Source organism: Umbelopsis ramanniana (assembly GCF_025399195.1).
Source record: "Umbelopsis ramanniana AG unplaced genomic scaffold K450scaffold_12, whole genome shotgun sequence".
In the NCBI taxonomy this organism is placed as follows: Eukaryota; Fungi; Mucoromycota; class Umbelopsidomycetes; order Umbelopsidales; family Umbelopsidaceae; genus Umbelopsis; species Umbelopsis ramanniana.
Genome location: NW_026252098.1, coordinates 188,543 through 216,321, shown reverse-complemented (window position 1 = coordinate 216,321; position 27,779 = coordinate 188,543). Strand labels below are relative to the sequence as shown.

At 43.3% G+C, this 27,779-nt stretch overlaps 13 protein-coding genes across 13 annotated transcripts; 2 read left to right on the top strand and 11 right to left on the bottom strand.

Moving 5' to 3' along the window:
- Nucleotide 1: 1 nt before the first annotated feature.
- K450DRAFT_229997 (uncharacterized protein) lies at nt 2–1,246 on the top strand. Its single transcript, XM_051587178.1, has 4 exons — nt 2–481; nt 546–624; nt 690–904; nt 975–1,246. Exons 1-4 carry the CDS (start codon nt 293–295, stop codon nt 1,194–1,196), a joined length of 705 nt encoding a protein of 234 aa, XP_051446943.1. The 5' UTR covers nt 2–292; the 3' UTR covers nt 1,197–1,246.
- K450DRAFT_229992 (uncharacterized protein) lies at nt 1,247–2,396 on the bottom strand. The gene is made up of 4 exons (XM_051587177.1): nt 2,248–2,396; nt 1,991–2,175; nt 1,745–1,917; nt 1,247–1,678 (listed from the first exon to the last, which is right to left on the bottom strand). Exons 1-4 carry the CDS (start codon nt 2,318–2,320, stop codon nt 1,297–1,299), a joined length of 813 nt encoding a protein of 270 aa, XP_051446942.1. The 5' UTR covers nt 2,321–2,396; the 3' UTR covers nt 1,247–1,296.
- A 440-nt stretch (nt 2,397–2,836) lies between these two features.
- On the bottom strand, nt 2,837–4,021 carry K450DRAFT_229989 (uncharacterized protein). Its single transcript, XM_051587176.1, has 3 exons — nt 3,971–4,021; nt 3,243–3,867; nt 2,837–3,146 (listed from the first exon to the last, which is right to left on the bottom strand). The coding sequence occupies exons 1-3, from the start codon at nt 3,989–3,991 to the stop codon at nt 2,926–2,928; spliced, it is 867 nt and encodes a 288-aa protein (XP_051446941.1). The 5' UTR covers nt 3,992–4,021; the 3' UTR covers nt 2,837–2,925.
- Nucleotides 4,022–4,307: 286 nt separating this feature from the next.
- K450DRAFT_269724 (uncharacterized protein) lies at nt 4,308–7,962 on the bottom strand (the record flags this gene model as incomplete). The annotated part of the gene is made up of 6 exons (XM_051592935.1): nt 4,308–5,670; nt 5,738–6,833; nt 6,899–7,326; nt 7,397–7,609; nt 7,690–7,768; nt 7,818–7,962. The coding sequence occupies 6 exons, from the start codon at nt 7,960–7,962 to the stop codon at nt 4,308–4,310; spliced, it is 3,324 nt and encodes a 1,107-aa protein (XP_051446940.1).
- A 129-nt stretch (nt 7,963–8,091) lies between these two features.
- Nucleotides 8,092–9,556, top strand: K450DRAFT_229981 (uncharacterized protein). The gene is made up of 3 exons (XM_051587175.1): nt 8,092–9,046; nt 9,105–9,161; nt 9,226–9,556. The coding sequence occupies exons 1-3, from the start codon at nt 8,420–8,422 to the stop codon at nt 9,358–9,360; spliced, it is 819 nt and encodes a 272-aa protein (XP_051446939.1). The 5' UTR covers nt 8,092–8,419; the 3' UTR covers nt 9,361–9,556.
- On the bottom strand, nt 9,178–10,999 carry K450DRAFT_229975 (uncharacterized protein). Its single transcript, XM_051587174.1, has 6 exons — nt 10,759–10,999; nt 10,567–10,671; nt 10,213–10,505; nt 10,019–10,143; nt 9,667–9,950; nt 9,178–9,602 (listed from the first exon to the last, which is right to left on the bottom strand). The coding sequence occupies exons 1-6, from the start codon at nt 10,883–10,885 to the stop codon at nt 9,547–9,549; spliced, it is 990 nt and encodes a 329-aa protein (XP_051446938.1). The 5' UTR covers nt 10,886–10,999; the 3' UTR covers nt 9,178–9,546.
- A 758-nt stretch (nt 11,000–11,757) lies between these two features.
- K450DRAFT_229967 (uncharacterized protein) lies at nt 11,758–14,431 on the bottom strand. Its single transcript, XM_051587173.1, has 15 exons — nt 14,319–14,431; nt 14,163–14,229; nt 14,010–14,094; nt 13,907–13,941; nt 13,732–13,835; nt 13,538–13,674; nt 13,385–13,477; nt 13,242–13,295; nt 13,123–13,179; nt 12,938–13,053; nt 12,745–12,862; nt 12,559–12,672; nt 12,444–12,487; nt 12,288–12,372; nt 11,758–12,225 (listed from the first exon to the last, which is right to left on the bottom strand). Exons 1-15 carry the CDS (start codon nt 14,398–14,400, stop codon nt 11,884–11,886), a joined length of 1,533 nt encoding a protein of 510 aa, XP_051446937.1. The 5' UTR covers nt 14,401–14,431; the 3' UTR covers nt 11,758–11,883.
- Nucleotides 14,432–14,887: 456 nt separating this feature from the next.
- K450DRAFT_269720 (uncharacterized protein) lies at nt 14,888–16,471 on the bottom strand (the record flags this gene model as incomplete). The annotated part of the gene is made up of 4 exons (XM_051592934.1): nt 14,888–15,028; nt 15,093–15,157; nt 15,249–16,361; nt 16,450–16,471. 4 exons carry the CDS (start codon nt 16,469–16,471, stop codon nt 14,888–14,890), a joined length of 1,341 nt encoding a protein of 446 aa, XP_051446936.1.
- Nucleotides 16,472–17,205: 734 nt separating this feature from the next.
- Nucleotides 17,206–19,862, bottom strand: K450DRAFT_229956 (uncharacterized protein). Its single transcript, XM_051587172.1, has 10 exons — nt 19,748–19,862; nt 19,639–19,665; nt 19,463–19,564; nt 19,322–19,385; nt 19,143–19,250; nt 19,024–19,058; nt 18,908–18,956; nt 18,753–18,822; nt 18,227–18,684; nt 17,206–18,152 (listed from the first exon to the last, which is right to left on the bottom strand). Exons 1-10 carry the CDS (start codon nt 19,799–19,801, stop codon nt 17,512–17,514), a joined length of 1,608 nt encoding a protein of 535 aa, XP_051446935.1. The 5' UTR covers nt 19,802–19,862; the 3' UTR covers nt 17,206–17,511.
- A 210-nt stretch (nt 19,863–20,072) lies between these two features.
- Nucleotides 20,073–20,658, bottom strand: K450DRAFT_229953 (uncharacterized protein). Its single transcript, XM_051587171.1, has one exon. The coding sequence runs from the start codon at nt 20,343–20,345 to the stop codon at nt 20,136–20,138; it is 210 nt and encodes a 69-aa protein (XP_051446934.1). The 5' UTR covers nt 20,346–20,658; the 3' UTR covers nt 20,073–20,135.
- K450DRAFT_229948 (uncharacterized protein) lies at nt 20,073–23,051 on the bottom strand. Its single transcript, XM_051587170.1, has 9 exons — nt 22,407–23,051; nt 22,201–22,280; nt 21,993–22,107; nt 21,745–21,900; nt 21,497–21,643; nt 21,273–21,428; nt 20,918–21,162; nt 20,683–20,848; nt 20,073–20,595 (listed from the first exon to the last, which is right to left on the bottom strand). Exons 1-9 carry the CDS (start codon nt 22,971–22,973, stop codon nt 20,461–20,463), a joined length of 1,767 nt encoding a protein of 588 aa, XP_051446933.1. The 5' UTR covers nt 22,974–23,051; the 3' UTR covers nt 20,073–20,460.
- A 75-nt stretch (nt 23,052–23,126) lies between these two features.
- K450DRAFT_229941 (uncharacterized protein) lies at nt 23,127–25,785 on the bottom strand. The gene has a single exon (XM_051587169.1). The coding sequence runs from the start codon at nt 25,766–25,768 to the stop codon at nt 23,180–23,182; it is 2,589 nt and encodes an 862-aa protein (XP_051446932.1). The 5' UTR covers nt 25,769–25,785; the 3' UTR covers nt 23,127–23,179.
- A 108-nt stretch (nt 25,786–25,893) lies between these two features.
- Nucleotides 25,894–27,712, bottom strand: K450DRAFT_229940 (uncharacterized protein). The gene is made up of 5 exons (XM_051587168.1): nt 27,504–27,712; nt 27,357–27,422; nt 26,608–27,281; nt 26,304–26,535; nt 25,894–26,226 (listed from the first exon to the last, which is right to left on the bottom strand). The coding sequence occupies exons 1-5, from the start codon at nt 27,585–27,587 to the stop codon at nt 25,966–25,968; spliced, it is 1,317 nt and encodes a 438-aa protein (XP_051446931.1). The 5' UTR covers nt 27,588–27,712; the 3' UTR covers nt 25,894–25,965.
- Between the last annotated feature and the right edge of the window lie 67 nt (nt 27,713–27,779).

The following is a 27,779-nucleotide window of genomic DNA, read 5'->3' as shown; positions in this document are numbered from 1 at the left end:
GCTAGTGTTGGATCTGTTTCTACTTCTCAACAAATTTTATACACCATGATTGGACCGTTCATTCCAGAACATTTACTGAAAAACAAGCGCGAGGAAGAGAGTGAACAGGAAGGACAACAAAATGAAGATCCCGTTGCTGAACCCAACGACGACGAGGATGACATTGACGCCTATGCTCCAGAATTGCCACCAGACATGCTCCAGCCTGCACCAGCAGCAGAATCTGCGCCAAAGCGTCGAAGAGCTCCCCTAGGACCCTCACTTCCCAGCGGTCCTGTTAGTAGATACGAAGATGATGAAGACGATGTTATTGGACCTGTTCTGCCTGGAGGGATTGTGCAGGTTCGTGTGGCAGCAGCTCAAATCATGGCATAGCACGTTCAGTAGTCTGACATTTTTACAGGAAGATGACGAAGACATAAGCTCCACTATCAATGAGATTGAAGAAAGAGCTCGAAGAGCAAAGGAAGCTGCTGAAGAGGTTAGATCTACTGCAAAGTTAGAATCTGTATATTAGAAAACTGTCCATCTAACCATTGCTATAGCAACAAAACGACAAGGGAGGAAAATTGCAGCGAGGCGACTGGATGTTGGTCCCACCTGAAGCACAGTTTTTGAAAGGAGGTTAGTGGATTGACTGCAATTCGACGATGTATCTCCCAATTTTCAATTACTCATTCTTCATTTAGTTGAACAGGGCAAATCCCGTCAGTTCAGCAAATCAGAAGTCAAGAACAAAGTGGACAACAGCGGATGGACTGACACACCTGCGGATAAACAACGTAAGCTGGAAGAGCGTTTGGCCGGCAAAAAGCGTTCAAGAGACCGAGATGACGAAGAAGACGAACCCGTAAAGCTGTCACAGCGTGATATCGAACTGCGGAATCAAGTTAATGCGTATAACGTGAGTAGCAGTTTTCAAGTCCTCAATTTGAGCCTGATCTGCCCGACTCATTATATTTACTTTTCTTTAGTCTGAAAAGCGCGCAATGTCACTTATGGACATGCATCGTAAAAATTATGTCAAATCAAAGACATTTGAAGAAGAAGATGCATCCAAGCGGCCGTTTGATAGAGAAAAAGATCTAAAGGGTGGAAGCAGTCGGATGGACTACAAACGCAAGCAGGAAATGTTGAAACGCGCTGGAGAATTGAGTTCTAAGTTTGGATCCGGTAGAAGTGGATCCTTTTTGTAAAAAAGACAAACCCCCCTTCACACACCCTCTTCGTAATACAGTGGCCACTAGTGTCTTATTTTGCGTTTTGTTTTTATTACATGTGTTGGTCGGTCCAAATTTACCAATGTACAAGTCCACCATCAACCAGAATATCGGTGGAGGTTTGGAAAGAGGAAGCATCACTGGCCAAATATACAGCTGCACCAGCTACTTCCCATGCTGCACCCATGCGACCAAGGGGGGTGTAGTGATTGAAAAAGTTGATGGACTTCTCGTCGGTAGGAGCCAGAGGAGTCTTCATATTTCCAGGTGACAGACTGTTAACGCGGATATTGTGTTGCGCCCATTCCACACCCAGTACTTTGGCCATTTGCACGCAAGCGCCCTTGGAAATACAGTAATTGCTCAACCCGGGTTGGAAATCCGGTCGATTCACAACATGTGCTGAAATTGAACCAATGATAATGATTGAACCGCCTTTGTTCTGCTTAATCATTTGTCTAGAATACAATGGGATTTTAATACAGGTTTACTAAAAACCACTTGTCACGGATCTCGTTACTCACCTGCCAGCAGCCTGTGCCGTCCAAAAGGTTCCGTGCAAGTTGACATTCAATACTTTATGCCAAGTCTCGGGTGTATGATCGACGGCGGCGGTATAGCCTGCTATTCCGGCGCAACTGACTTGCACATTTATTTCGCCAAAATCCTCAACAATCTGTGCATAGATTTTTTGTACCTGGTGCACAAAAGTATAAGCTTTTTCCATCCTACTACCATCAGCATCTACCTTATCCATAAAAAATACTCACATCTTCATATTCACTGATATTCAAATGGTAGTATTTGAATGTTACGTTGGGAAATTCTGCTGAGAGCTCGCCACGGACCTTTTCACCAAGGTCATCGTTTATGTCGATCATAGCGATTCCACGGGCATCCGACTGTGCAAATCCGCGAACAATTTCATATCCCATACCACTGGCTGCACCGGTCACTAGATGACATGGGGTTAGGCACTAGAGTGGGATGGACTGGTTGATGATCCTGGGGAAAACAACAGACATACCTACGCAAACTCTTCCAGTTAGCTTGAGTGCGTCACTAACGTTGAAACTTCTTTCGGTGGTCGCAGTAGTCATAGCGAGATGATAGAGTCAAGTGGGGCCAGGCTGGGTTCGTCAGTTTGTAGCTTATTTATTAGTACTGGAAGTATCGGAACGCAAGGTTTGAAGTTCTTGCGAAAAAGAATTTCCCCCCGCATTTTCCAACTCACCTGCAGTCTTTATTTCTGAGACATTTTAACTTTCGCTTGACATAAACAAAAGCTCACTTCAATTTAAATTCTGGCAATCATGTTCTCTATCTATCCTGCCATGGCTATTCAAAATGACCAGCTTCTCCATGAGAAAATGATGTTCAATCACCGATCCACTCTTCTGTGGAGCTTCAAACCAATAATATGATAGGGAGGAGAATCGGGATAACATGGAGGGTGTTAAGCCACGATGATCTATTGAATAGGATGAAAAATCCTGCATCCCATTATGATCAACACATATATACATAAGGGACTAAGTGAATTGAAACTGTGGGATGAACAGTGATGGGGTCTAATTGGGATAATTGGATATATACAGGTTGGTTGGTGGATTAAAGTCATAAATAGGAAGAAGAAGGACCATTGACAGAAAGCAGCATAATAACGAAGAAGGTAGGCTAGTCTGATTCTATAGGGGTTATTAACCTATAAGGCTCCAGTCAATGAGCCAAAGGAAAGGCGTTTAGTATTAGCGAAAAACTTGCGCAGTCGGCTGATTTCTTTGCGGCCAGCAGCAGAGGTTGCTGATGAAGAAGCCGAAGTGGATGGTTCTGACACAACCATCTGCTCCTTAAGCTGTTCTTGTTCTCTAGCAGCTCTCTTCTCCATATAAGCTCTATACTTTCGCATCTGCTGTTTGATGAAACCTGATGGGCCAAGAAAAATTAGGGGGTGGAGTTAGTGGAATGCCAACGCTGATTGGTTCACCCAGCAGGGCCTAAAACAAAATTTTCGACACGTACCATGAAACCAGAACAAGTGGAGAGGGAAGATGGATGCAGCGACGATCCAGAGAGAACGAATGTGATGGTTTTGTTTGAGTGTTTTGATCATGAAGGCATGGAAAACAAGACGGAATGCAAAAAAGGTGGCGGCAAACAAGTAGTCGCTTCTGAAACATGATCGTAAACTGCCGAGAGCCATGATCAAGGTTGGCATCTCTAAAATCGACGCTGTGGTGAAGAATCCGCCAAGACGATAGCGCAAGAAATAGATAGTGATGACGGTGTATACAGAGTGATGGATCCATCCTGTAAGAATGTTGATCTGACGCTTATAATAGATGCTTCCAAGGCATAGGTCAAGTATCAGGTATGAAACAAAGTAACATAGAACAAGTGTATCCAGTGTGCGGTCGACTTGAAAGCTCTGAATATTCCATCCTGACTTCCAGAAGCGATAGAATCTCGGGATGGAGGCAAGCGTCAATCCTCCACTGCTCATAAACGTCAACAACCATGATATTTGCTTGTCAGTGGTAGCGAACTTGGTCTTGAGAGCTCCAAAGAAGAAAGTCAAGTACAGCGTCATGCTCAGGGCAACTCCCATCATGACGCTTGGTTGAGAAAGAGCTTCAGCTACCGAGAGCTTTGTGATGGCAACGTTCATGGTAGAGAAGAGATGGGGCAAATGAGCTGATTCTGAACTGTGAAAAAAACGCTTTGGGGTCTTTATATTGATAGAAAGTTACCATATTTGGGAATGTGAACATTGAAAGTCCCCCCCCTTGGATTGGGGCGAAAAAATTGTCTAGTTAGAGAACAAATGAAGTCTTTTAGAAAAGACAATGTGCACACAATCACGTCTAGTCAGATGTGTTCTGTGTCTAATTTAACTTTTTATTCAAACTAAAATAAATCACCGGGTGTAGTTTGCCACAGAGCCACCCGTTGTCCAGAATCCATCAAACGTGCCGGCTAATTAGAACCCCGCAAGATCGACATGTGCTTGAAACGATAGGATTGCGGCCTCGTTTCATAAAATCCAAATCACCCATGACGCTAAACACCTGAAATTCTCGCTCGCCATTAAAAGTAGCCACCGCCATATTCTCTCCTATCGTAGCGACTCCCAGTGCCTGTTTCAGTCATAGTACTCCATCGATTATCCATTGGTCGACTTTGATGGGATGGAGGAATCGGTGGCGGGTTGGCAAGGAAAGCAGGTGTCGTTTGGCTCCGTGTATATGTATTGGCTAACGGAGCACTTTCCGATAAAGGCATTGTACTAACTCTAGGTTGTGTTATCTTCCGATCATACGGCCCACTTGCTGACTGTACTTTTATGTTGGGCATGCTGCTTCTTCGCTTGTCATTGGCAGAATGTCTGTCTGAAGCAGGGATATATGGATCCGAATTACGTCGATGTGCTTCTTCAGTTTCAAGTTCGCTGTATTCGTCTGGATCATCATATATCACACCGGCCTGAGTAGCCTCCTCCCATGTTGAATCATCCGGATTTTCGTCCACTAGTTCTTTGCCAGAGTCTTCCCATTCATATTTTTCGTGAGTAGGCACAGGTGGTGCCATGTTGGCCAGTTCGAACACATCGTTCCCTTGTTCAAAGTGGTTGGGCCATTGCCGAACCTTTTCTGGTTCTGGTGTGTAATACTGCGTTTCTACAGATGGGCTTCTTGGATCCATAATGGCAGTGCCGTAACCATCGTGACCCCCATGCTTTGGATGCATGGGGTCATAAGAGCTCATCAGGCTGGTGTGGGCTTCCTGTGGGTACCTTGGACTGTTATATAGTTCAGAATAGTGTGAAGCGCTTTGGCTGTTAGTCTTGATCAGATTGAGTCTGCTGTCGTTATCCGTATCATTGTAGCCAATATCGTCATCCATGCCACCATATGCATTCATCAAAGGTTCAGAAGCAATTTGATCACTGTTAACTGTGTTAAATTGTAAGTTTAAGCCTTGACTGTCTTCCAACACCGCAACATGGTTGGTCTTGGTGCGATGTGTTTTCCGGTCCGTCTCTTTCTTGACTGAATCATGCATATTGGCATGATACACGTTGGGCAATAGATGTTTTACATCTTCGTGCACGGTCGGAACCGAAAGTTTGGTGAAACGTGAAGGTTCAGCAAAGCTGGATTTGAGGTGGCTCTGTCGACCGCTGGCATGCGCCTTTGCTATCACAGCCTCCTCCTCTCCTCTCCTTGGAATATACATATCAGCCTTGGTATCGAACTGCCTGGAACATAGGTACTTGAATAGTATTGTCAAGAAAGGTAGAGGGATCAGAGCGTATGAATGGATATGGCCGCCTTTCAAATTGAGGATGCCGATCATGACAATATGGAAGAGGATTGTACTGCTGAGCACACGGTTGAACACAGATCGCCACATACGGCCACCAGTCTCTATCTTCGTAGTGTATACGTACCTGTGTGTCGCAGCGTTAGCTATTTGCCATCAAAGCCATATTGTCAATGTAATTATTTCACACTTACAATAGCAAGTAACGGAAAGTCATGGTCGCAATGAAGAAGTAAGCCAATGTAAAGATTAAGATCAGGGGCGACATTACTGAGAATACCAAACCAACAGTGAAGAAGAACAAAAGAAGGTTGTAGTTCTGGGGGTATCCAAATTCCGGTGGTTTAGCTATTTCTTGAAGTTGTCGTGGACTAGGACGAGTGATAAGTTTACGGAGGGTAATGGTAACCAAAGGCACTAGCTGAGCTAAATCCATGGTAATACCCAAAGCTTTAGTGGTTTCCGTAGAGATCCAGAAGTTCGATACACTAGCCAAATTCATGGCAAGCTGGTTCACATTGCTGGACACACTTTCCACTAGATCCGCTCCAGTTCCTTGATGCACAATGATATTTCTGATCTGACCGTAAATCGCCAGGATCATATTGGAAAGACTGAAAATGCACAAGTTATTGATGATGAAGAAGGCGTACAGTTTGCTGAAAACTTGACGATCAAGAGAAGATTGACTGATGTAACCTTGCTGCTGAGAGAGGAAGCGTAACATCATAGGGAAGAGGATAAAGAAGAGTGAAAACACAATTGGAGAAAACCACTGCTCAATCAGACCGACCAAGATAGGAAAATTGGTAGCAAAGTTTGAATCTGGATCGACAAGTCGAAGCAAGTTTTTGATGTTGGATGTAGCAGATAATGCGGTGATAGGAATAATCCAAAGGAAAACCAATGCCCAGTAAATGGCGGTTCCAACAAGACGCTTGGTCCTTCTTACTGTGACATTTATACCCAAGTTGCCCCAAATGACATCTGATGGAGAAGGAGCCAACAATACCTTGGGTTTATCTAACTCCTTGGCGAAGGTTGTCTCGAAATGTTTTCCATCTGCTAGATGTCTTGCAACACTGTGGGCGACGGATACCTTGGAGAAAGCGAGCCAACCATAGTTAGCAGCTTTTGAGTCAGCAAGCTTGGCACGAAGTTGTTTGATCTCCTTTTCAAGATCGCTTGATTTCTTTGTGTAAAATTCAATAGCATCAACCTTTCTACCTCCACATCCAAGAAATCCACCCGTATTGATAACAGGTCGAGATTTTTTCTTGCCTTTTCCATCTGCGAGGAAATAGACTAGCTTAACGAGGGCTCAGTAAGATCCAATGGCCTAGACAAAAACTTACCTCCTAAGTAGGAAGATAAAGAGATTTCTAATTCTTTGACTGCTTCTTCGTGTTCAGTCACCAAATTGCTCAATTTTTCACTGTTATGACCGATACTTGCTTCCGAAATATGTGACTGGATACCAATGCGGTGTGCCCACGTACGTAAGGTGTTGTCGCTTTGGCATTCCTCGGGGACGTTCATGATAAGGATGGATTTCGAATAAACAGCATTGACGTATTCATGACTGGTGAAAAACTTCTGACGAAGACGGACATAAGCGCCATAACCACGATAGAAAAAGAAAAAGATGGACAGTGTAAATATCCAAGTGACAGCAACGTGTGCCCAATACCATGTATAATTGGCATGAGGTGATGTTTTTCCATTGACATTATTGATACTACTGAGAGACAAGAAGTCGATGCTTACTCCAGGTGGCCAGACACTATCAAATTGCTCAAGTTAGTTTCGTTCAACTTGCACTACTGTTCTTATCAACATTATCAGATGCTCACCCTGTCCTCGATGTTGCGATGACGTTGAGGGGTATCAAACCACAGACTCCAACAAAAGTCATAACGTATAGCGTATGTCGAAATATTCGAAGAATCTTCAAAAACATGTAAGCGTCGAACCCAACCTTATCTAGCAAAACATCGTCGTCGGTGTGCAGTACAGGCTTGATCCAGTCGAATAAACCATTACCGACCTGCGGTGGGGTTCTCATCCTGTAAAATAGGGGATCATAAGCAAACAAAGCTCTTTTCACTGCGATCTATTTGTAGAGCGGGGCTGAGAGTATACGTACTGGTCTGTCCCGAGTTTTGATTTTGGCGCGTAAATTACTATTTTGGTAGAGAACAAGGTTACTTTAATTTTAAGTGCCCCTGAAATGAACATGAGACATTTTGGCGAAGTAAAAACTCCAAGACGTACATGAGTTTCTCGGACGAAGCAGCTGAAAGCCCATGACAACACCAATGGAAATAGCAAGATTAAGGCCAAGCTGTGTAGCCATGCCTTTAACATCGAGCGAAGCATCTTGTGAGCGCTGAGTGTCGAACGTAACGACCGAGCTCATGTTTTATGATGTACGAGGTCGCTCTTGAGAGGAATATAAGAGACGAGATGAATGGTTGTGCCAATAGACGGAAGAAGAGGAAAGAGGTTCTATGACCAACAAACAGGATCAAATAAAAAAAGCACTTGTGTTGTGTTGCACAGGCGGAGATGAGGATTGAGCCATTTTGGTGCCAAAAGTCAGCTTGAAGGCAATTTTTAGATTCAGTGGGGGGTCACACCTTTTAGCCAAGTCGAAACAGAGGTGTTGGCGAAAGGTTCACGGAAAAGGGCCCTGCTGCAAGTCAATATACGGCTAAAAAGCACTGACCATCATAATTAACCTTTTTTTAACTCAGGATAAAGTCGTGGTCAATGACCAATGACATACGTCAACAGCTCGTATATGTCCAACAAATAAATCAGCCGAATCATAGCTTTTTTTTTCTTTCTTGATTTTAAGACATTGACCAAACAAAATGGTGCACTCTTTCCGACATCCAAGACTGCAAGTGCGTGCAGGCACAAGCATAGAGACTATGCAAAAGGTAGTGGTAAACGACGACGCCAACCCATTTGAGTTGAATTCCGACTCATTCAAAGGGCGTGGTGTGGTAAGGGTCCGCGAGTACACAGGCGTGAACAAAGCAGCTGCTCCGTCCTCAAAGTATTTCGATGAACATCCGGACAAGTTTTCCATACAGATTCAAGGGCGATTTTTGACTCCCGCCACGGCCGACGATATCGTATTTGGCAACACTTTCGACGCTCCCTTGCGGTTACCAACAGGGTCTTCCATCGCCATGAACTTTGCAAAATGGTTTGATCCAGCGATAGAGTTAGATTTATACGCCGATAAGCCCACAGCCTTTAGTCCATTGGTCGTCACTATGAACACACTCAACGTCCAAGTTAAACCTGATACTCTTCCACCATGGCCATCCCCTTCTGGCGAACGGATAGAAGAAGATCCATCCATATTTGATATTGGAGCTGGACAAAGGCGTAAGGCGCTATGCGATCAACATAAGAGGAAGAGTTTCGAAATTACACCTGACATGGTGTTTTCCATGGACTTTTACAATGAGTATTTGGATTTTGACAAGGTAAGGCTTATGAAAGTCCGGAGCTCCATATTGAAAACTAAAAGATGTTCCCTCTCAGTGTGCTATTCATATACCAGGCTTTGAGATACAAGTACTAAAATACTGGGACGGTCAAGTACGTTAAAGCTGATGAAACAAACACCAATGTACAACTGTTATTGATCAACTCTTTCTAATAGCCTCTACGATTCATTGCAAAAATGAGAGACGATAGTGCTACATTCTTTATAATTGAATTCACTCTAGTAGATGAACAAGAAACGGACGATAACAAAGCGGAAGACAGTCAACCTATAGACACTGATATTGACTAGAAACGTAGATTTGCTTCTGCAAGTGCTCATCTAGAGAATCTTGTATGCCGTTTTGAGCAGTTCTTTTTGAACATCTTTCCGTATTATTTCAACCGTTTCTGAAACAGAAGGAAACTGTATATTTGGTCTATAACAAACCTGTTCAATAATGCGCACTTTGTTAAATAAATCATCGTATCATATCACTTACCTTTCATCATTGAACTGTATGGTCTCAATTGGCAATACCAATCTTGAGGTGCCTAGAACAGTGCATTAGCATACATGTACATTTTTGATGAGAGGATAACTCTAACTACAACTTACTACTGATAAAGCAGCCCTCCCACTTGCCATCGGATGCATCTTTCAGGCTCGGGAACATCCATTTTACGGGAATGCTGCGCTCTTCGCATACACGCAGGACCATTTTCATGATTGTTCCTAGTAAGACACAATCCAGTGACGCTGTTACCAATGTCGGCGACCCATTTTCATTGATGACAGCAAAGAAGTTGGACGCCATTCCTTCATAGACGTGTCCATCATGATCCGTCAATAGCACTTCATTGGCATTGGGAGACTTTTTCTTTTCCAGAGTCTGCCGTTCTCTACAAAGGAATAGAGGATGCTTTAGCTGGGTAGCTGGCCATCTGGTTTCGCTACATCGATTACATACCTAACCCACTGTGAATCTTTTGCCGCTGCATGATGTCGCGGTGATCCTTGAACATCGACAGCAACTCTTCCGCTAGGAGGTGATTTTAGCGGGGTAAAATGTGCTGCCAAGGAGACCTGCGGTGGCTACGGAAATGGAACGTTAGACGAGTGACAGAACCCAATGACAACTAGCCAGTCTTCAACTACACATACATCAAGATTGTACCCACAAAGAAAAGAGACTTTTGTTTCATGAATTTTCCCGTCCTCCTCTTCCACTTCTGCATAATACTTCTGCAGGCCAGCACGTAGCATAGGAACGATGCGGTCTTCAAATTGTTTTTCATCTCGGAACACAGATAGATCTTGAACCACGGATTCCGGCTCAGGCTGTTCTTCGTCCTTTGAAAAAGACATCAGTCTCAGCGAGTTCGAGGTTCTGAAGATATGTTGCTTGAGCTCGGCCACAGACGTTCGGCTAATCGTTCGAGCACCAGTGTAGGCACCTAAAGTCGATGCAAATCAGTCTCTGCTATCTACTAGCGTTCGTTACACGACGACAACTACCTCTTGGATACGAAAGATAGAACTCATTGGGGTCGTTATGGTTGACTATGAACCTGTATTTAGCCTCGGCTGGGGGTGCCAAAGGGTTTATCTGCTCAACCACCACTAAACGCGAATGAACGGGAGACGCACACTATTAGTTGGAATGAATGAAACAAAAAAATTACTAATGCTACAAAGGAAATTACTCACAGCTCTTTGGGTGAGGTAAATTGGTTGTGGATCCCATGAAACGTCGAGTGAATGTCTTGCCTATCAGAGTGGTTGTTGCAGTGGCCGGTTTCCTAGCGGAGACTGAGGCGAGAAACATGCTCCACATCAATTTTTTCGCCAGCCTTGTTTAAAAGTTCGAAAGCCTTTGTGATCACCGAAACTATCGCTTTGATCCTTCCCACGACAGCACACAGACGATAGCTCCGATAAATTAACACTGAATAACAGCTGTGAAGAAATACCGGCCCTCATATACACGGTTAGGACGATGTCTGTGTTTCATGAATCGCATGATAGCTGATGAAATCCGCAGCACACTCCATTGGATGGACAGCGTGTCTGTGATAATCTCTATGCAGCAATAACATCAGGTGCTATAAATGAGCTGCACCACACGCTAAATGGGTTGACTATCTCGGTAACGTTCATACACAGAAAATGACCAAACATTACCCGGGGTGAGCATGGCCCTCCTACCCGAGTGAGCATGGCCCTACCCGAGTGGACATGGCCCGTCTGTCATACATGATGTCAAGGAAAATGAACAAAGCGTCTCTATTATTCAAAACAAAATGGAATGTACTATTTGAAAATCGTAAAATATTATACATTTTACTAGTCTTCATCATCATCGATTGAGAAATTGGATTTGTTCGGCAGTAAATTCTTGCGAGCTCCATCGCGAGAGGACTGTCCGGGATATCGTTCGTTTCCGCTATCGTCGTCTGAATAATCTTCAGCCGCGAAAAGAGTGGGAGTTTCCACCACCAGCTCGTCCCTATTATGCATGTTAGTTATGAAGCTGACGGTAAAAAAAAAAAAGAAAGGCATAAACAGAAACTTACAATTCATTGCTGTCGTCTCCGTCTTGTGGTATTTTGAGACGCGGACCACCACCTCGTAAACCAGTCTTGCCAATGAGTTTACTAATGAACGTTGGGCGAGAACCTAATCCAAGTCGTGCACCTCCACGTCTGCTTGATCGGTACCAACAGAACCCGGCAATACCGGCAAAAAGAATAACAACAATCAAAGTTGATGTACCCCTAATGGCAAGTATGTTAATGCAAACATTCTCATCTAACGATGCATAAGCCTCGGTGCTTACCAGTTGTAATATTCACTCCAAGGGTCATCATCTTCATCTTCGTTGACCTCTCCCTCCCCTTCTCCATCGCTTGTTTCCGGAGAACTTTGAACGGGATCTGAGGATGGTGCGGGAATCTCCTTATCCTCGTTTGGCTGTGGTCCAACCCAGCTAGGAGTATCTTTCACAGTTCCATCGCTGACGCCAATGAAGCGATTGATCATGTCCAACATTTCAACAGGTTTATCGTATGGAACCATGTGCGATGCATCTTTGACTAAGACATATGTTAAATTTCGAGCCGTGGTGTTGTATCCAGCTATTTTGTCTCCTATATGCCACTCTTGAGCGGTAGATCCCTACGACATTTATATGAGTACCCAGTGACCAAGTACAACATCCGATGACTATTTAACGTTACCTGGAATCCCTTGGCACCACCCCATGTCAAATTGCCAATAAGGTACTCGGTACCGAGAGAGTTACAAATTAAATCTTTGTCACCGCTAATAATCATAAGAGTAAGAACGACAGGATGCAATGATAGTCACCATAGTGTATTTTATCGCTTTCCTACCTGAATAGCAAGATTGGGACTTCTTCCAGAATATCAGGGAGCAACTACGGTTCGCCAGTGCACATTAGTACATGCACATAAGGTACTGAGAAAAATACTGAACATATATACTTACATAATACGATGGCTGGCTCTCATCATAATCCAAAGCTCTGCCGACAGCACCAGAGCATTCTGTCCAACCAAGCATTTGCTTGTTAGCGTGTATTGCTTGTACAACGCTCTTACTCTGATTAACAATGGTCAATCAACATATGTTTCCACTGAATTCAATTGATTTTGACCAGCATATGCTACTTACGGTCAGATACTTTGTGACATCGTGTAGTTCATGTGGCCAAGTTATACCGCATTGTGGGGAGGGCTCCTTTGTCATACGAATATCATATTGATTAATGCAATAGAAATGATCATCTTCCCTGAGGTATGCAATGACAATAAGTACAATTCCGAGTGTGTTCGCAAATATCAGATGCTTGAAAACCATGCCCTACATGTAGGTGGTGCTGTCAATTGTGTCGGACAAAATCTGCTCACAAACACCGATTGAGATCAGCTCCTGTCTCTCCAACGATGCTCTACAGTATTCCAAGTGCTCACTAGCAATCGTCTAGTGATAGAATGCTATTTAGATTGACTCACGACACAAGCGTTCACAATCCAATGCTTATAATCATACCTTGTATTGACCCTTCAGAAGATTCTCTCTTAAGGCAAAGTCGTATGAAGCCTCATACTGTTCATAAAGTGAGCGATTTTTCCTTGATATAAAAACGCGCATTTGGGATGAATTCATACCTGATGCAATGGCGATATCCATCCATTTCCTATAGCTAGTCCTCTTAGATCATACTGAAATTTCTTCGGTAAATGATACAAAGCCAATTTACCAGAAGTGAAAAGAAACGTAAATGGGTATCCACCGCTTCTGAAGAACTCACCTTTTTTGTGCCAGCCGCTTTGTTTTGCTGCAATAGATGTTGTGCAATGTATGGTATATAAGTGCCGGCAAAACTCTCTCCTGCGATGTAGAGCTGGTTTCATATTGTTAGTATTACCAAGTCTTCAATATACGATAAGTCACTTCGACTCACTTCGTTGGTAGTCCTTTCAGGGAACACTTCAAAGAACAAGTCTAAGAAAGTGTTGAAGCTGATTGCCATCTCCGTCATGTTCTTCACATAACTATCGGTATTTGCGAAACTGAATCCAGTTCCCACTGGCTGGTCAACTGTGTGATGTCGATTAGCAGTGTGCGTCGCATGAGAAGGAAACTTCAAATGCTTACCAAAAACAATATTGGCATGATCCTGCCAACCTCCTGGGTTAATGTCGACAGTCATATCTGGGTTGACGCGATATGGTCCATTCTCCAAAAACATTCCATCCATGCTAAAGAAAACAAAATTGTTTTAGCTGTATGAAATTGTTATCGTGCGGTCGAATGTCTTTATCCTGTTTACCTTGAACAGCCAGGGCCACCATTTAGCCAAATGACCTGGAGGTGATAAGTTAGCCTTGTACGTAATATATGATGCGTTCAGCAACTCTGAATGGCTCTCTTACTAGCTTGTTGGATGACTTGACGTTTTGGCTGTTCAGCAGCCAAAAGAATATGTTGGCGTTGTGCTCCGGTGAGATCTCTATATGTCTAGTAAAAAAGGGTATTTTGTTATAATCACAGACGCTCATTTAGGTTATATTTTATTTCTGACTTACCCTGCATACTGTGTCATGTTACCGAGATCAGCGATGCCTGGCAACGCCTTGATGCGATAGTCTTCAGCTACATTGAGGCAATTCCAGGCATTAGTGATACAGTTACAAATGTATATAACAAAATACCATATGAACGTAAATCAAAGTATAGCTCACCTTCAGCAGCATGTACAAAGTGATTTGCAGCGTGGAAGGAAGCTATTGACCATAGCAGGCTGCTTAATCTGAGTAGCCTCATTGGTATACAAGTAACAGTTCTTCAAGCACAGCAAGGTCCGATCAGTCAAAGTTCCCCTTTGAGTGCCAAGTTTGATTAGCTGTGTGACTTTCAATTTTCAGTCGGCGGTGCCAAAAATATTCGCTATGCCAAGTGTCAGATTTCAGTACCTTTTCAAAAAAGTTACCGTGAGTGATATGCAATACGTTTGGGATCTGAATGGAGGCAAAAATATATTAAGAACATATTTTTTCCAAAAAAGCAATTCGTTGAAAAACTATGTGAAGCATTTAAGGTGCACTCTACTACTTTGTAAATGCTATATGGTAGCTTCAGACAAAAGGAGTATTTTTAATAAGTGCAACTCAACAGGATTCAGATAAGAGGAACATGATGTTTTTTGATTGAGAGGTTGATAATACAATGAATAAGAAATGCTTTGGTGAACCATTGATATAAATCACAGAAATAATTTAAAATATTAGACGTTCAGCTGCCTAACAATTGTCTACATATCTACCGACATCAGGACGCGTCTAGCCGCAGCGACATCCGATATTTCTTGATGCCCATCTCCACGTTGGGTCCTGTGATCAGAACCAGCTTTGGACGAAATTTTCTGTGTATTAATATTGGCGTTTAAGCTATTCTGAAACCAAGAAAGAAATCAATGAAAGTTTTCGACGATGATCCTCTGAAGCCTTCTTGCTTACAACACTTTGCGATGGAGAGATCGTGTTATCCGAGTCATCGCTGGATTCGTATATTAATTTCTGAGCTGTGATGGATAGTATTTTATTTATGAAAAGGCGTACGAGCCCATTAGATATTTATATTTGTTTAATAAGAAGCGGTCGTTGCACTATTACCTTCATTGTCACTAGAAGCTTGACCCGCAGGTCTTGAGTTTGTGACAGAAGAGGGGCCACCATCAGAGTGGACGGATTTCCAGTGCTTTTGATTGGATTCTTGTTGAGCATCCAAGTCTAATGCGTCAACCCCTCTTCGCCGCTGTGGATCCTGGAATACTTGTTGTCTAGAAACAAGTTTCATGGGAGTACCGGGTAGGGGTACAAATGTAGGTGAGATTGGAGGATCTTCTACTTGTGCTGAACCAGTGTTAATAGCAGGCAAGTTGGCCGCTTTTCCTTTAAACTTTATAGCATTTTCATACTGAGAAGGAGCCCCCAAAGGTTGTGTTGAATGGTTTGGTGGAGAAGTTGCATCTGTGTGATAACCGGCTTCAGTAAAATAATCTTGTGGCTGTCTTGCGTTCAGACCGTGTTTATTCGCCATGAATTGTTCGTAAGCGTAACCGCCTGGGGGTTTTCTGCTTTGCTCTTCCATTTCCCTTTCTCGCTCAATAGCCCTTTGCTTTCTTCGTTGTCTATCCTTTCTCCACCATAGAACTGCTATCAGTAGACCAATAACAAGAATCGCGCCGAAAATGCACAACAAGATGATGATCGTAAGGCTATAGTTGTGTGCTCCATTGTTGTATTTTTTCAGGAGCTCAGCCATGCTTTTACTTTCATCATCGGCGGTAGCTGGAGAAGCTGTTGTAGTTGAGGAGGTGATGCTGGATGGGGTGGCTGTTACATAGATTGTCTGGGTCACAATGAGCGGGTTTTCCATGGAAGATGTAGGTCCCAGTGCGTCCGCAACGATTTTGACAGCGCTTTGTTCTGCGCTTGGAATAGGGGTAGCAGATGAAGGAATGAAAGTAGAAGTTATCGACGGAGCATTCAAGGTCGACGGTCTTGTAGGTGGGACAGATGATTGAGGGGCATCATCGTTCATGACCAAGGTTTGGCGCTTTGGAATATCATTTAGCTCATTATGCTCAGCACTGAGCATTTCTATAAGGTCATTGAGAAGCTTTTGAGCATCTGAGGCGGTTCTCCCATCCATTCGATGGTGAATGGCGCGCAATATATCTTCTCCAAAAACATCGATATCGGACATGGAGGCGTTATTGGTATCTGTATATTAAAGTGGAAATACAGCAGTGGAGAAACTGAGTCAGTGCAAAGAAATGGTTACTAGGTGATGAATTAAATCTTTACTCACCTGCCCGGTCGACGGTAGACATAATTGTTTATAATGTGCTTATAATCAAGAAAATGACGGTATTGATGAAAGGCACAAACGTAAGCCCTTGAGGTATATGTGGAAGGAAGAGCCGCTTAAAGTTTTAGGAAAAAGAAAGGGAATGACTGATTTTACTCTTTCGTTGGGAAAGGAAATGATAAAGAAAATAAATTAGAAAGACGTAGTTTGTAAAACAAAAGACAAAAAAAGTTTTATAAAATTGAGATTCTGTCAGTTTGTTCGAGCTAGTTGCATGTAAGGTAAAATTGTATACTTGACCGTCAGTCATGCGGTATATCAGGAACCGCATAAACATGCAAACGATAGGATGGTGAACGGAAGATGTGCCAGCAAATTGTACTTGCTACTGATTGGAAGATTTGCTGATACTCTGTGTACGTTTTGTATGATCGACGTACAGTCCTTTCACAGTTGAAATTAGCATTGGCAAACTTTGAAGGAGGTGCTTGAGTCAAAGATATCTTAGCTACAATTGAAATCGGCTCTACAGTCAATACTATTTTAACCATCCATTACTGAAGTCAGACGACTCGGTCAACGAATCGCATACAGATTCGATTTTATCTTGTATTCCTCTCTCTTTGATGCCAAGGATCATACATGACAAAGAACGTTGTAGTTCTGAAATGTACGTAAAAAATATGCCAGGTACAACTGAAAATGTCTTGGACGGATTCATGACACCTTCCCTGACACCGTATTTTGGAAACCTTTGTTGATAATGGCATTTTGAATTTAAAAGCATGGCAGGTCCGTTTTCTTAAATACAATTTGTAAATCATTGGATGAAACTGTCGAAAAGGAATGTATTGTATCAAATGCGAGAGAAAAAAAAAAGCTGATTTTACCAATTTACAAAAAGTCAAGAAATGTGAATGCATGTGGGACGAACGATGGGTGACAAAAAAAAATAAGAGGGGATAAGCTACAGGGTGATATGGTACTAGATACACATGTGATGGAGTCTAGTGATTGGGATCTTCTTTGTCGTGTTGATTACAAGTTGCAGATAATGGAAGCTTAGTCTATGGCTCGTGCTTTTTGTTGCTTTCTACTTGAATAAGTTGACGATGAGGCGCCATCGTTGATCCCACTGGAACCCTTTCGAGTTGAGTCGGTTCTTATGGTAGGAGAAGGTGAAGCTGATCGGTCATTATTACGGTTTCCTTCCAATTGGAAGTAACTGGGCGTACTAGCCAGATCCATGTCTTGTAGTTTGATACCTCCAAGATCACCGCCTGCTTCTGCTGGCTGTTCAATGATGTCGGGAACACGCTTCACAACAACTCCCTGGGCAACGTCTGCACTGGTACTATTACCATTGGGCGTGATAAATTCACCGCTTTCGGTCATAGGTAAATAGGCATATGCTCGTTCACCCATTTCAGACCAATCGACTCCCATCATCTCAGCTTCGTCATTCAATCGCAATCGAAGGAATGGGATTTTGTTGATAACGACGAGGATGATGTAAGTAACCACAAATGACCAAACAGAGACCGTTACGATTGCAGCCAACTGAATAGGGACTTGGATGAAATTTCCATCCAACCAGCCACCAAGAGGAACAGTGTCCCCTTCGTTATAAGAGAGAGCGATGACTTTTTGCTGAGCAAAGATACCGGTCAAAACGAGGCCGACAAGTCCTCCAATATAATGTACTATATAGACCAAAAAAGATCAGTTGTTGGACGTTGAGTTTCGTATTGCATACTGGTAAAATAAAGTTACGTACCAGCAAATACGTCCAATGCATCATCAAAGTGGTATTTGTGCTTATACTGAACAGCCAAATTACAGACGATGGCTCCAATAGCACCAAAAGCCAAGGCGCTACTGCTTGATACAAATCCAGAACCTGGTGTAATAGTCGCGAGTCCAGCTACAGCTCCAGTACATAAACCGATCATACTCCACTTTTTGGTAAGGCGATAGTCCATTAATACCCAAACAATGGCCGCTACACATCCTGACAAATGTGTTCCGATGAGTGATTGAACTGAGCGTGCGTTTGCTGCCAAAGCGCTGCCTGCGTTAAAGCCGAACCATCCAAACCACATCATGGCGAGTCCCAAGAAAACAAACGATACATTGTGAGGCGTATTAGCGTTTTCGTCGTAGTCTCGTCGTTTGCCGACCACCATAGCATACGCTACAGCCGCTAAACCAGAAGAAATATGTACAGGGGTGCCACTGTACGTCGTGAGAAAGTCAGTTGTCGTTGCAAATCGGGTTATCTGCCCATGATTCAGCATACGTACCCAGCAAAGTCCATAACGCCGAGGGTTGCAAGCCATCCATTGCCAGCCCACACCCAATATGTGATCACATCTAATCGCGATAGTCAAAAAAGTAAAACGTTCAGATAAGGTCGAAAAAGGAAACCGTAATATGATAGGCGGAAACCATCACTCACCATATACCAAAGTTGACCATACGAAGAGGAAAACGATTGCAGGTCCAAGCTAAATACATAATATATTTTCATGAGCTGTGTACAAGGGTGATAAAGCTATCATATACTCTACTTACCGACATACGTTCAGCAGCGGAGCCGAAGGCAAGGGCTGTGTTTTAGATGGAGTCCAAAAAATAAAAGGTCAGTCACAAAAAGCCAATTCGTCAAAACTCGGCGGGATAGATAGACGTACCAGGAGTAAGGCAGGCAAACATCATTTGAAAGATCATGAAGCAGCCAGCTGGTATAGTTTGGGCGGTAACATGCGGTGCTATTCCAACGCCTCTCAATAAGAAGTGGGCTATGACATGTATGGTGAGACTTGACTTTGTTGGTCATTCCATGTGATAGATCGATTTTTTTTTCCTTTACCTGTGTCGCCAATAAACGGTCCTCCCGTTTCAGAAAACGTGAGTGAATATCCAATCAAGTACCACTGCATGGAAGGAAAGAGGCGGTATGATTAATGTTCGTTCTGGGTGAGTATCAGCGGATATGTCAGTGAGTTAATACCTGGAAGGAGACAACTGCGACTGCTAGCACGGTGAGATACATAAGTGACAAGGCATTTTTTGCTCTAGCTAAACCAGCATAGAAAAAACCAAGTCCCGGGCACTGAAGAAAATATCGTAAAGTCAGTATAACAAGAAACGTTGTATCAACAGCTGAGAGGTTGCTCAATCCATTACCATGATGAAAACAAGTACTGTGCACATCTGGATGCAGGCGCCGGAAAAACAATTAGAACGGGGTACGATGTTAGACATGAGAACGGCATCATCATGAAGGTGCACAAACCATAACCCAGGCTGTATCTCCAGAATTCATCAATTGTGTCGCAGGGTCTGCCATAGTGGAGTATGCAAAGAAAGGATAACAGAAGAAGAAACCACTTCGTCACTACCGAAATGCCTCGGAAGACAAAGGGAGATCAGTCGGCGTGATTGGCTTAACTGGGTTTAAATATTTATCTCGTACTGATAAGACATCGTGGATTTAATCATCTTATCATTGCGCTTTAGGATGTCAATTTTACAAACAAATTTTACTTCGTGTCGGCATTCATCGTGCAATTTCTATTCATTGCCTTGATAGATTTTACGTTTCTCACGGCTGAATTATTCTGTAAATGAGGTTAAATCGTTAAACACATCCCGCGTGAGATATGTGTTGCGGGGAGCTGGTTTTACCGGAGAAAGACCAGTATACGGTAAGCCATGCAGGATTCCCGTAGCGCTCCGGCTGCAAGGTGATTTTCTTTTATTGAATACCGTAGGATCGCAGAAGCGTTCCTTTCCGTTATACACAATATATAGATATATATGAAATGGAATAATAGGAGAAGGTGAAGTACATAACAGTTTGGCCAGGGTATATCAATTTCTACTGTGGACATACGTTTTGAAGATAAAATAAAATGAAGGGAATGGGGAAAAGGACATGATGGCAAAAAGCAAAAAGTATATTAAAAAAACAGGCTGGGGTAAATTTTCGCAGTGAGCTGGGCTGGTCTACTGATTCTTCTTGGTTTCAGCAGTTTCTTCTTCCACAGCCGTGGTTATATCTTCGTTATACTCAATGGTCTTAACCATGTACGATGCGAAACGATGGCCATATTCTGAAGGCTTGACAGCCGAAATGCCATGCTAAAGAGTTCAAAGTGTGGTTAGCGAAAAAGATTCATACCACCCACCAACTGGGAATATAATTTAATAAGCGATATAATTTCATACCTTGTCAAGGGTCATGGACTTCCAATAGTGCTCAGATTTCTTCTTCAAGTCGTACGGAGTTAAGATATCAATGATACCCATAAAGTATAACTGGTTAGTGGGCATGTCACTTTCGTCAGTCGATCGGAATCCACCATCGTCTGAATAAAATGCACTACTGCTGCGACTAAAAGAGAGGGTAGCGTTAAAATGAGACCGATATGGAAAAATTCAAACGCGTACTAGTGTTACTTACTCGTCCTTCTCATTTTGAAGTTCAGAAATATCAATACGATTGAGATTTGTGTCACGGATGGCCTTTCGAACAACTTGAGCTTTGCTTTGACGTCGCTTCATAACCGAAGCATGTCTTTCTGCCGTCTTAGTATCGGGCTGGAAGGTTTGTAGTGTTGAGTCACGAATGTTGTCCTTGTTACCACGAATCATATCATGCACTCCTATCAACAGACTATAGTCCATGATATTCAGTCGCGTCAAGAGCTGAAGAAGGAGGGCAATTATTTAAAGTACAAAAATAGGAGTAGATAGTTAGTGCTCAGCTTTCATTTTATAATATCGCAGGAAGGTGTGCACGAGGTTTAAAAACATACCCTGACATCAAGAACCAGTTGCTGAATAAAGAGACGTCGTTTGCGAGGACCCAAAGCAAGCTTTCGACCCTTCTTTTCCCAGTTCAGATCCTTCATAACAGCATTTGGATTTCTTTGAATCTCTTCTTCTGCAAGAAGACGGCCATATTTGGAACCCTAGCATGATGATCATAGCGGTTAGGTATAGTTTCTAATTCATGTTTTAAATATTGCAGGTGTCTTACCTTCAAATCAAACGTTTCATGTACATCCTTATTGGGAGGGAAAACGTTGGCCATAACTACGAAATGGATCTTTCTACCTCGAGGCAGCTTAACGCGATGAAGTCCATAGTATCTACAAAGTAAAGTGTTTGGATGGCTGTTGACATGCTATTAATAGAACAAACAACAGGAGCAAATTGGACGAATGTTGAGAAAAGGTCAGTAAGCAAAGTTTAAAAAACTTTCAGTATCCTTAAATTATTTCTTACTTCATGGTACTCTTTTAAAATGCTGCGCATGAACTTGTGCTCCGTATGACTAATGGTTTTAATAATGAAGCGATAGTCTCGAGAGTAATAAAAGAAGCTTCCACTCTTGCCGGGTGAACCCAGTTCGGACAGAATGTATTTACTGGTGAGCGAAATCTAGAAGAGAGAAAAAAAAAAAAAGAAATTGGGATTACAAAAGGAGAAGGGAAACATGGTGGATGCATATACTTTTTGTTTTGTGTCCCTACCAAATAGTCGGCTGGGTCGATGTTAAACTTTTCTCGAATTTGTCGGAAAACCCAAGGTGCATAATCTTTGAATTTGAAGTCATATCTTGCTCCAGGAGTCAATTCATTACCGGTACTGATAGAATGGAAAAGACAATAAGATAAGGAGTGATTAGTAAAAATGGCATGAAATGTAATTTGTGACACAGCTATTTTTTTTTATACATACACATCAAAGACAAGCTTATGCGCAGCAAGAAAGTCTTCATCAGCGAGGGGATGACTTGGTTTCGCACTAACTCGCCCAACCTGTTGGAATTAATTTTGTTGCGTAAGCAGGAGGTAACATATTGGAATGGGTGTTTGGGATGATGATCAAGCAGTATAGGGGGAAGGCTTAGGCAGCTACATAGGAAAAGAAGAAAGAAAGCTTACGGCAATGCGAATACCAGTGAGCATGTTGTACATGAGGACGTAGTTCTGATGACCTTCGGCGATGCGAATACCGATAATAACTCTATCATCATCGTCGTCGCGTCGCCTTCTGGATAGCCGTTTAAATGATTGTCTTTTGCGAGAAGCTGGCGTTAAGTCAAGGTCTTCGCTAGGTATGGCATCTGGCCCTGTTGTATTACGACGAATGACAGGGCGAACTTTCGATATTCTTTTGGTCAGCGAAGTGGATGTTTCAGGGCTAAGAGTGGTATCTGATTCAGGGGTGGCCACTATGGGCTGTGATAACGACTGTAAAACATGGTTTGCTGTTTTTGACCTACGCGGTCCACTAGGTATCTTCTGTAATTCGGGTAAAGAGTCTTTTCTGGAGGGTAGATTTTTCAATTGAGGTCGAGGTGTGCGAGCGGTTCCAGAAGCGGCATCCAAAGTATTTTCAACATCAGGTGGATATTGGTCAACATTTCCTTGGAATAGGGTGGAAGATGTTTTTGAGTCTCTACTCAATAAATCTTGATGTGAAGGAGTGACAATGGCAGCGGCAGACATGCCGGATGATTGAACGAATGAAGAAGCAATGGATTAAGAGGAAGGCCAACGAAAAATAAGCCTCCTGTTTTGTACACCCCAATGAAACTCAGAGAGAGCATGCTTTTTTTTTTTTTGTATATAATTTTTTATTCTTTTCTAAATTGCAAAATTGCGCATGGCCAATTAAGGATATCCAGGTTTCCAAGCTCGCGGTTTAACAGAGACTATACTTGTCTCGAGCTCATGTAATATCCACGCCATACAGAGTAACCAGTACGTTTGTAAAATCCTACGGCTTCGACCCAATCAACATAAGAATTCTTGACGCCCCTTCGCTTAAGCACTTCGTTTGCATAAGCAACAATGCCAAGGCCGATGCCTCTGCCTCGTTGTTCATCTGCAACGCCGACACAAGACATACCACCACAATCGTCTCCATATAAGGCCGAGTCGGACCATGGCACGTCACTTCTTCTTGGATGAGAACCACAAGCTGTATACAGGACAAGACTTCCCACGATCTTACCGTCCTCATCTCCTTCCCTGGCAACAATCAGGTCTTGGAAGTCACCCAATTCGGCGTGGTGTTGATAGGTGCTCAGCCAGAAGTCAAAGTACCTTTCTTGGAATGCCAAAAGCTCCCATAGTCGAGAGGGCGTTATGCGGCTGAAATGTATATTTTCCTTCTTCATGCGATTGCTGATGACTTGGTCAGTTTCGTAGTTAGTCAAGTCTTGGATGAGATCCCAAACTGGTTCCTTAGACATAACCCAGCCGCGGTTTTTGAAAAAATCCAGAGTCTTTGGACCTAGATTTTCAGGTACACCACAAAAGAAGCGAGGGTAAATGCCACCGAGCTGGACGCTTTGTATGTTTGGTAAACTTCTCAGCCTGTGCATTCCAGTTTCGTGCAAAAGGATGCCAGCGCCTTGACCCCGGTGCTCGGGAGATACCAAAATAAGACTCAAGTGACCTGTCACTGTCTTTTTTTCTGAAGTAGCAAAAGTAGATGCAAATCCAATGACTCCATCAGTCTTCAATCGAATGACGTAGTGCGCAGGGTTTGGTCCGTTGGTCAATACGAAGCCAAATTTTTCAGCAGAGAGGGGCCAGTCCGGCAGACAAATGTCCCAAAGCTTCTTGACTTCATCAAAGTCACGTTTTTCGTCATATGATGCAATAGACCATTCATGTTCAGGTTGGGAGTCATACTGGCCGATACCTGGCAGAGATACCGGTAGCTTAGATGTCGCTTGAATTTCGCCAAAAATAACCTTGACTGCAGCTTCATGTGCAGGAGGGGTATATTCGTATGTGACGAGGTATGTATCAAGTTCTGGAAATACCATTAGGTCATAAGGATTAATGACGGCAGTGACGATAACCGGCCTTCCTGAAGCAATAGCACGCTTGACCATGACCTCTTGGAAGGGATGCAAATTTGCATTGGCGGTACCAATAATAATAGTAGCCGCTTCGGAGATGGCCTTTTCAATCTCAGAATCAGTGTGTTGGTCCTCATAGAAAGTAATGTCAACAGTATTCTCATGGCGTTTGACAATGCTTTGATAGAAAGAAGCAAATGGATTCGGCTCTGAATCAATGGCAAGCGTCAGTGGCACATGGGCAGCCAAGAAAAGAAGCTTCTCCGATTTAGGTAACGCCAGTGGCAATATGTTGGTGCGATCGCGGACAATGGTTGGAACCTTATCGTATAGTTCGTCTCGAATTTGAGTGTGTTGCGGATCGCCTACAACCTTCAGGCCTTGCTCAGATGGAAATGCACTTTCCCAGTCGATAAACTTGTCCTTGAGGGAAGCCACTCTTGCAAGAGATGCCTTGATTTCCTCAGCATTGAGTTCTGCACATTGATAGGCCTTGTTCACAAGGTCAAATGCTTGAAGTTGAAAGTCCAAAGTATGTGAAATCATAGCCATGTCGTTTCCTCCTTTGAGAGCAAGAACAGCTCCTTCAGGAGTTCCAAAAGTGTCCTTGACTGCATCCATCTCCAAACAATCGGTAACAATAAGACCTTCATAACCTATGCGCTTGCGTAGCAAATCATAGGGTACTTCTCTGCAAATGCTGGCAACCAGTTGATGCTTTCCATCGATCTTCTTAATAATCTGAGGAAGTGACATGTGGGCCACCATAACAGAAGCTGGATCGGCGGAAGCAATTACTCGGCGAAAGGGGATAAGTTCAACCTTTTCAAGATCTTCTACGGATTTATCAATCACAGGAACTCCCAAGTGAGAATCAGTGGCTGTATCTCCATGACCGGGGAAATGCTTCACACTAGTAGCAACTTTCGACTCTTGGTAGCCCTTGACTTGAGCAGCGCCGAGCCTGCCAACTAATTCAGGATCCTCACCGTAAGAACGAACACCAATAACAGGATTGAGAGCGTTGTTGTTTACATCCAGCGAAGGAGCCAAGTTCCAGTTAATTCCCAAAGCAAGTAATTCTTTAGATGTAGCCACGGCCACTTGTTTCGCATTCTCGGTGCTGCGGATGGCACCAAGGGCCATGTTGCCCGGGAAATAAGTACCCGCCGATCCCAGACGACGAACAACACCATTTTCTTGGTCAGCTGCGATGAGCAAGGGTCGAGTATGACCAGCATCCTTGGCGGCTTGCTGCAACTTAGATGTCATCTTAAGCACTTGCTCGGGTGTATCGATGTTACGAGAAAACAAGATAACGGAGCCCAGTCCATGGTTTTTTATAAGGTCTAAAATGCCTTGGGTAGGTTCCAGGCCATCAAAACCACATATAAGAAGTTGACCAAGTTCGTGATTAGACATTTCCATTAGAGAGAACAAAGATCGCGCAATGGGATTGCCTTTCCCAAGGGGCAAAACCCCACCTTTAAAAAGTAAATTGTTCAAACGGCGCTCTAATATTTTGCCACGACGATCATGGACCCTGAAGACGATTTTGTATGGATGGGTTACACCTCTGGAATACATCTTTTTTTATTTTTATTAACAACACTGTACAAAGCGCTTTAGAGCTTGGGCTTGTTATCAGCAAGCAATTTTGCAGAAGCGTTATCGCGCTTCTCGAATTGCTGCTTGATACCTTCGGCTCTGCGAAGTTCGACCTTGCCAATCTGGGCGATGTGAACTTCATCAGGGCCGTCAGCATAACGGAGAGTACGACCACTGGCGTACCAGCGAGCGAGAGGGAAATCTTGGCTGATACCAGCAGCACCGTGAGCTTGCATGGCACGATCAAGGACCGTGAGAAGCATAGTTGGGACGATGGCCTGAGTAAAATACACATAGTTTGATTAGTACTCCGACCAAGCTTGTTACCAAGATCGAGCTTATTCAGACAAATTACCTTGGCCATTCCAATTTCCTTCATAGCGCCCTTAGCCTTAACTTCATCGATTCTCTTGGCAGCATTGAGAACCATGAATCTAGCTTGGTCAATGTCCATACGGCTCTTGGCAATATCAGCAACGATAGTGCCATGCTCGTAAAGATATTTACCGAAAGTACGACGGCTGGGGTCAGTAACACGAGCCATCATGTACTCCAATGCTCTCTCGGCCATACCAATGGAACGCATGCTGATAATATAAAATGAAATTAATGTGTGCGCCAACATGAGTGAGATATATAGAAACTGAAAGTCACATTACCAGTGATGAATACGACCAGGACCAAGACGACCCTGAATGATTTCGAAACCACGACCTTCACCCAAGACCATGTTCTCAAGAGGGACGCGGACGTCCTTGAAGACGATCTCGCAGTGACCTTCAGGCGCATCGTCATAGCCAAAGACATGCATAGGTCTGACAACGGTGACACCAGGAGTACCTGCTGGTACGATGATGATGGATTGTTGTCTGTGAGGGTTCTTGTTGTTGGGGTCGGTCTTGCCCATGACAAGATAGACTGCGCAACGAGGGTCACCAGCACCAGAGATCCACCACTTCAAACCGTTGATAACATATTCATTGCCATTTCTGACAATGCTGGTTTCAATATTGGTGGCATCAGAAGATGCAACTCTCTTTTCAGTCATGGCAAATGCGGATCGGATCTTTCCTTGAAGAAGGGGTTCCAGCCACTTCTTCTTTTGAGCTGCGTTACCGTACTTTGCAAAGACTTCCATGTTACCAGTATCAGGAGCCGAGCAGTTCATTGATTCGGGAGCAAGATGTGGGCAACGTCCGGTAAGTTCAGCGATCAATGAATATTCCAAATTGGTCAAGCCAGCACCCTCAGCATAATCGCGACCCAAGAACAAATTCCAAAGACCAAGACTGCGGGCCTTCTTCTTCAAATCCTCGATAACAGGAGGAATCACCTTGAGAAGAGTAATATCGTCCGTTAGCAAATCAATCGGCCGTGTACTGATAGTTAATCGTATACTCTGACTCACCTTCCAGCGTTGATCACCTTGACCCATTTGTGCAGCGAAAAGAGGTTCAGCAGGAATACATTCATTCTATGGGGATGCTTAACGTTAGCATTGTCGTTTGACATCACGGTTCCCGCGGAAGGGTGAAGGACCTGTGGGAACACAAACCTCGACGAAATCCTTAGCCTTAGCATAGAGATCTTGGAATTTTGGAGACAGCTTGGTAATATCGACAAGAGTGTTACAGGCCATGTTGAAGTGTGGGGAAATGTGCAGACCAGAGCGTGTCTGGGGTCGGCTTTTTATATTAACTTTGGCCACAATAGCCTTTAGTCATGATCTTTAATACACCGCTGAGAAGTCTAATTTGACTGTGCAAATTCAAATTTAGAACGCAGAGGGAGATATTGCTGTATTGGCAGCCAATCAGAAAAAAATTGAAGT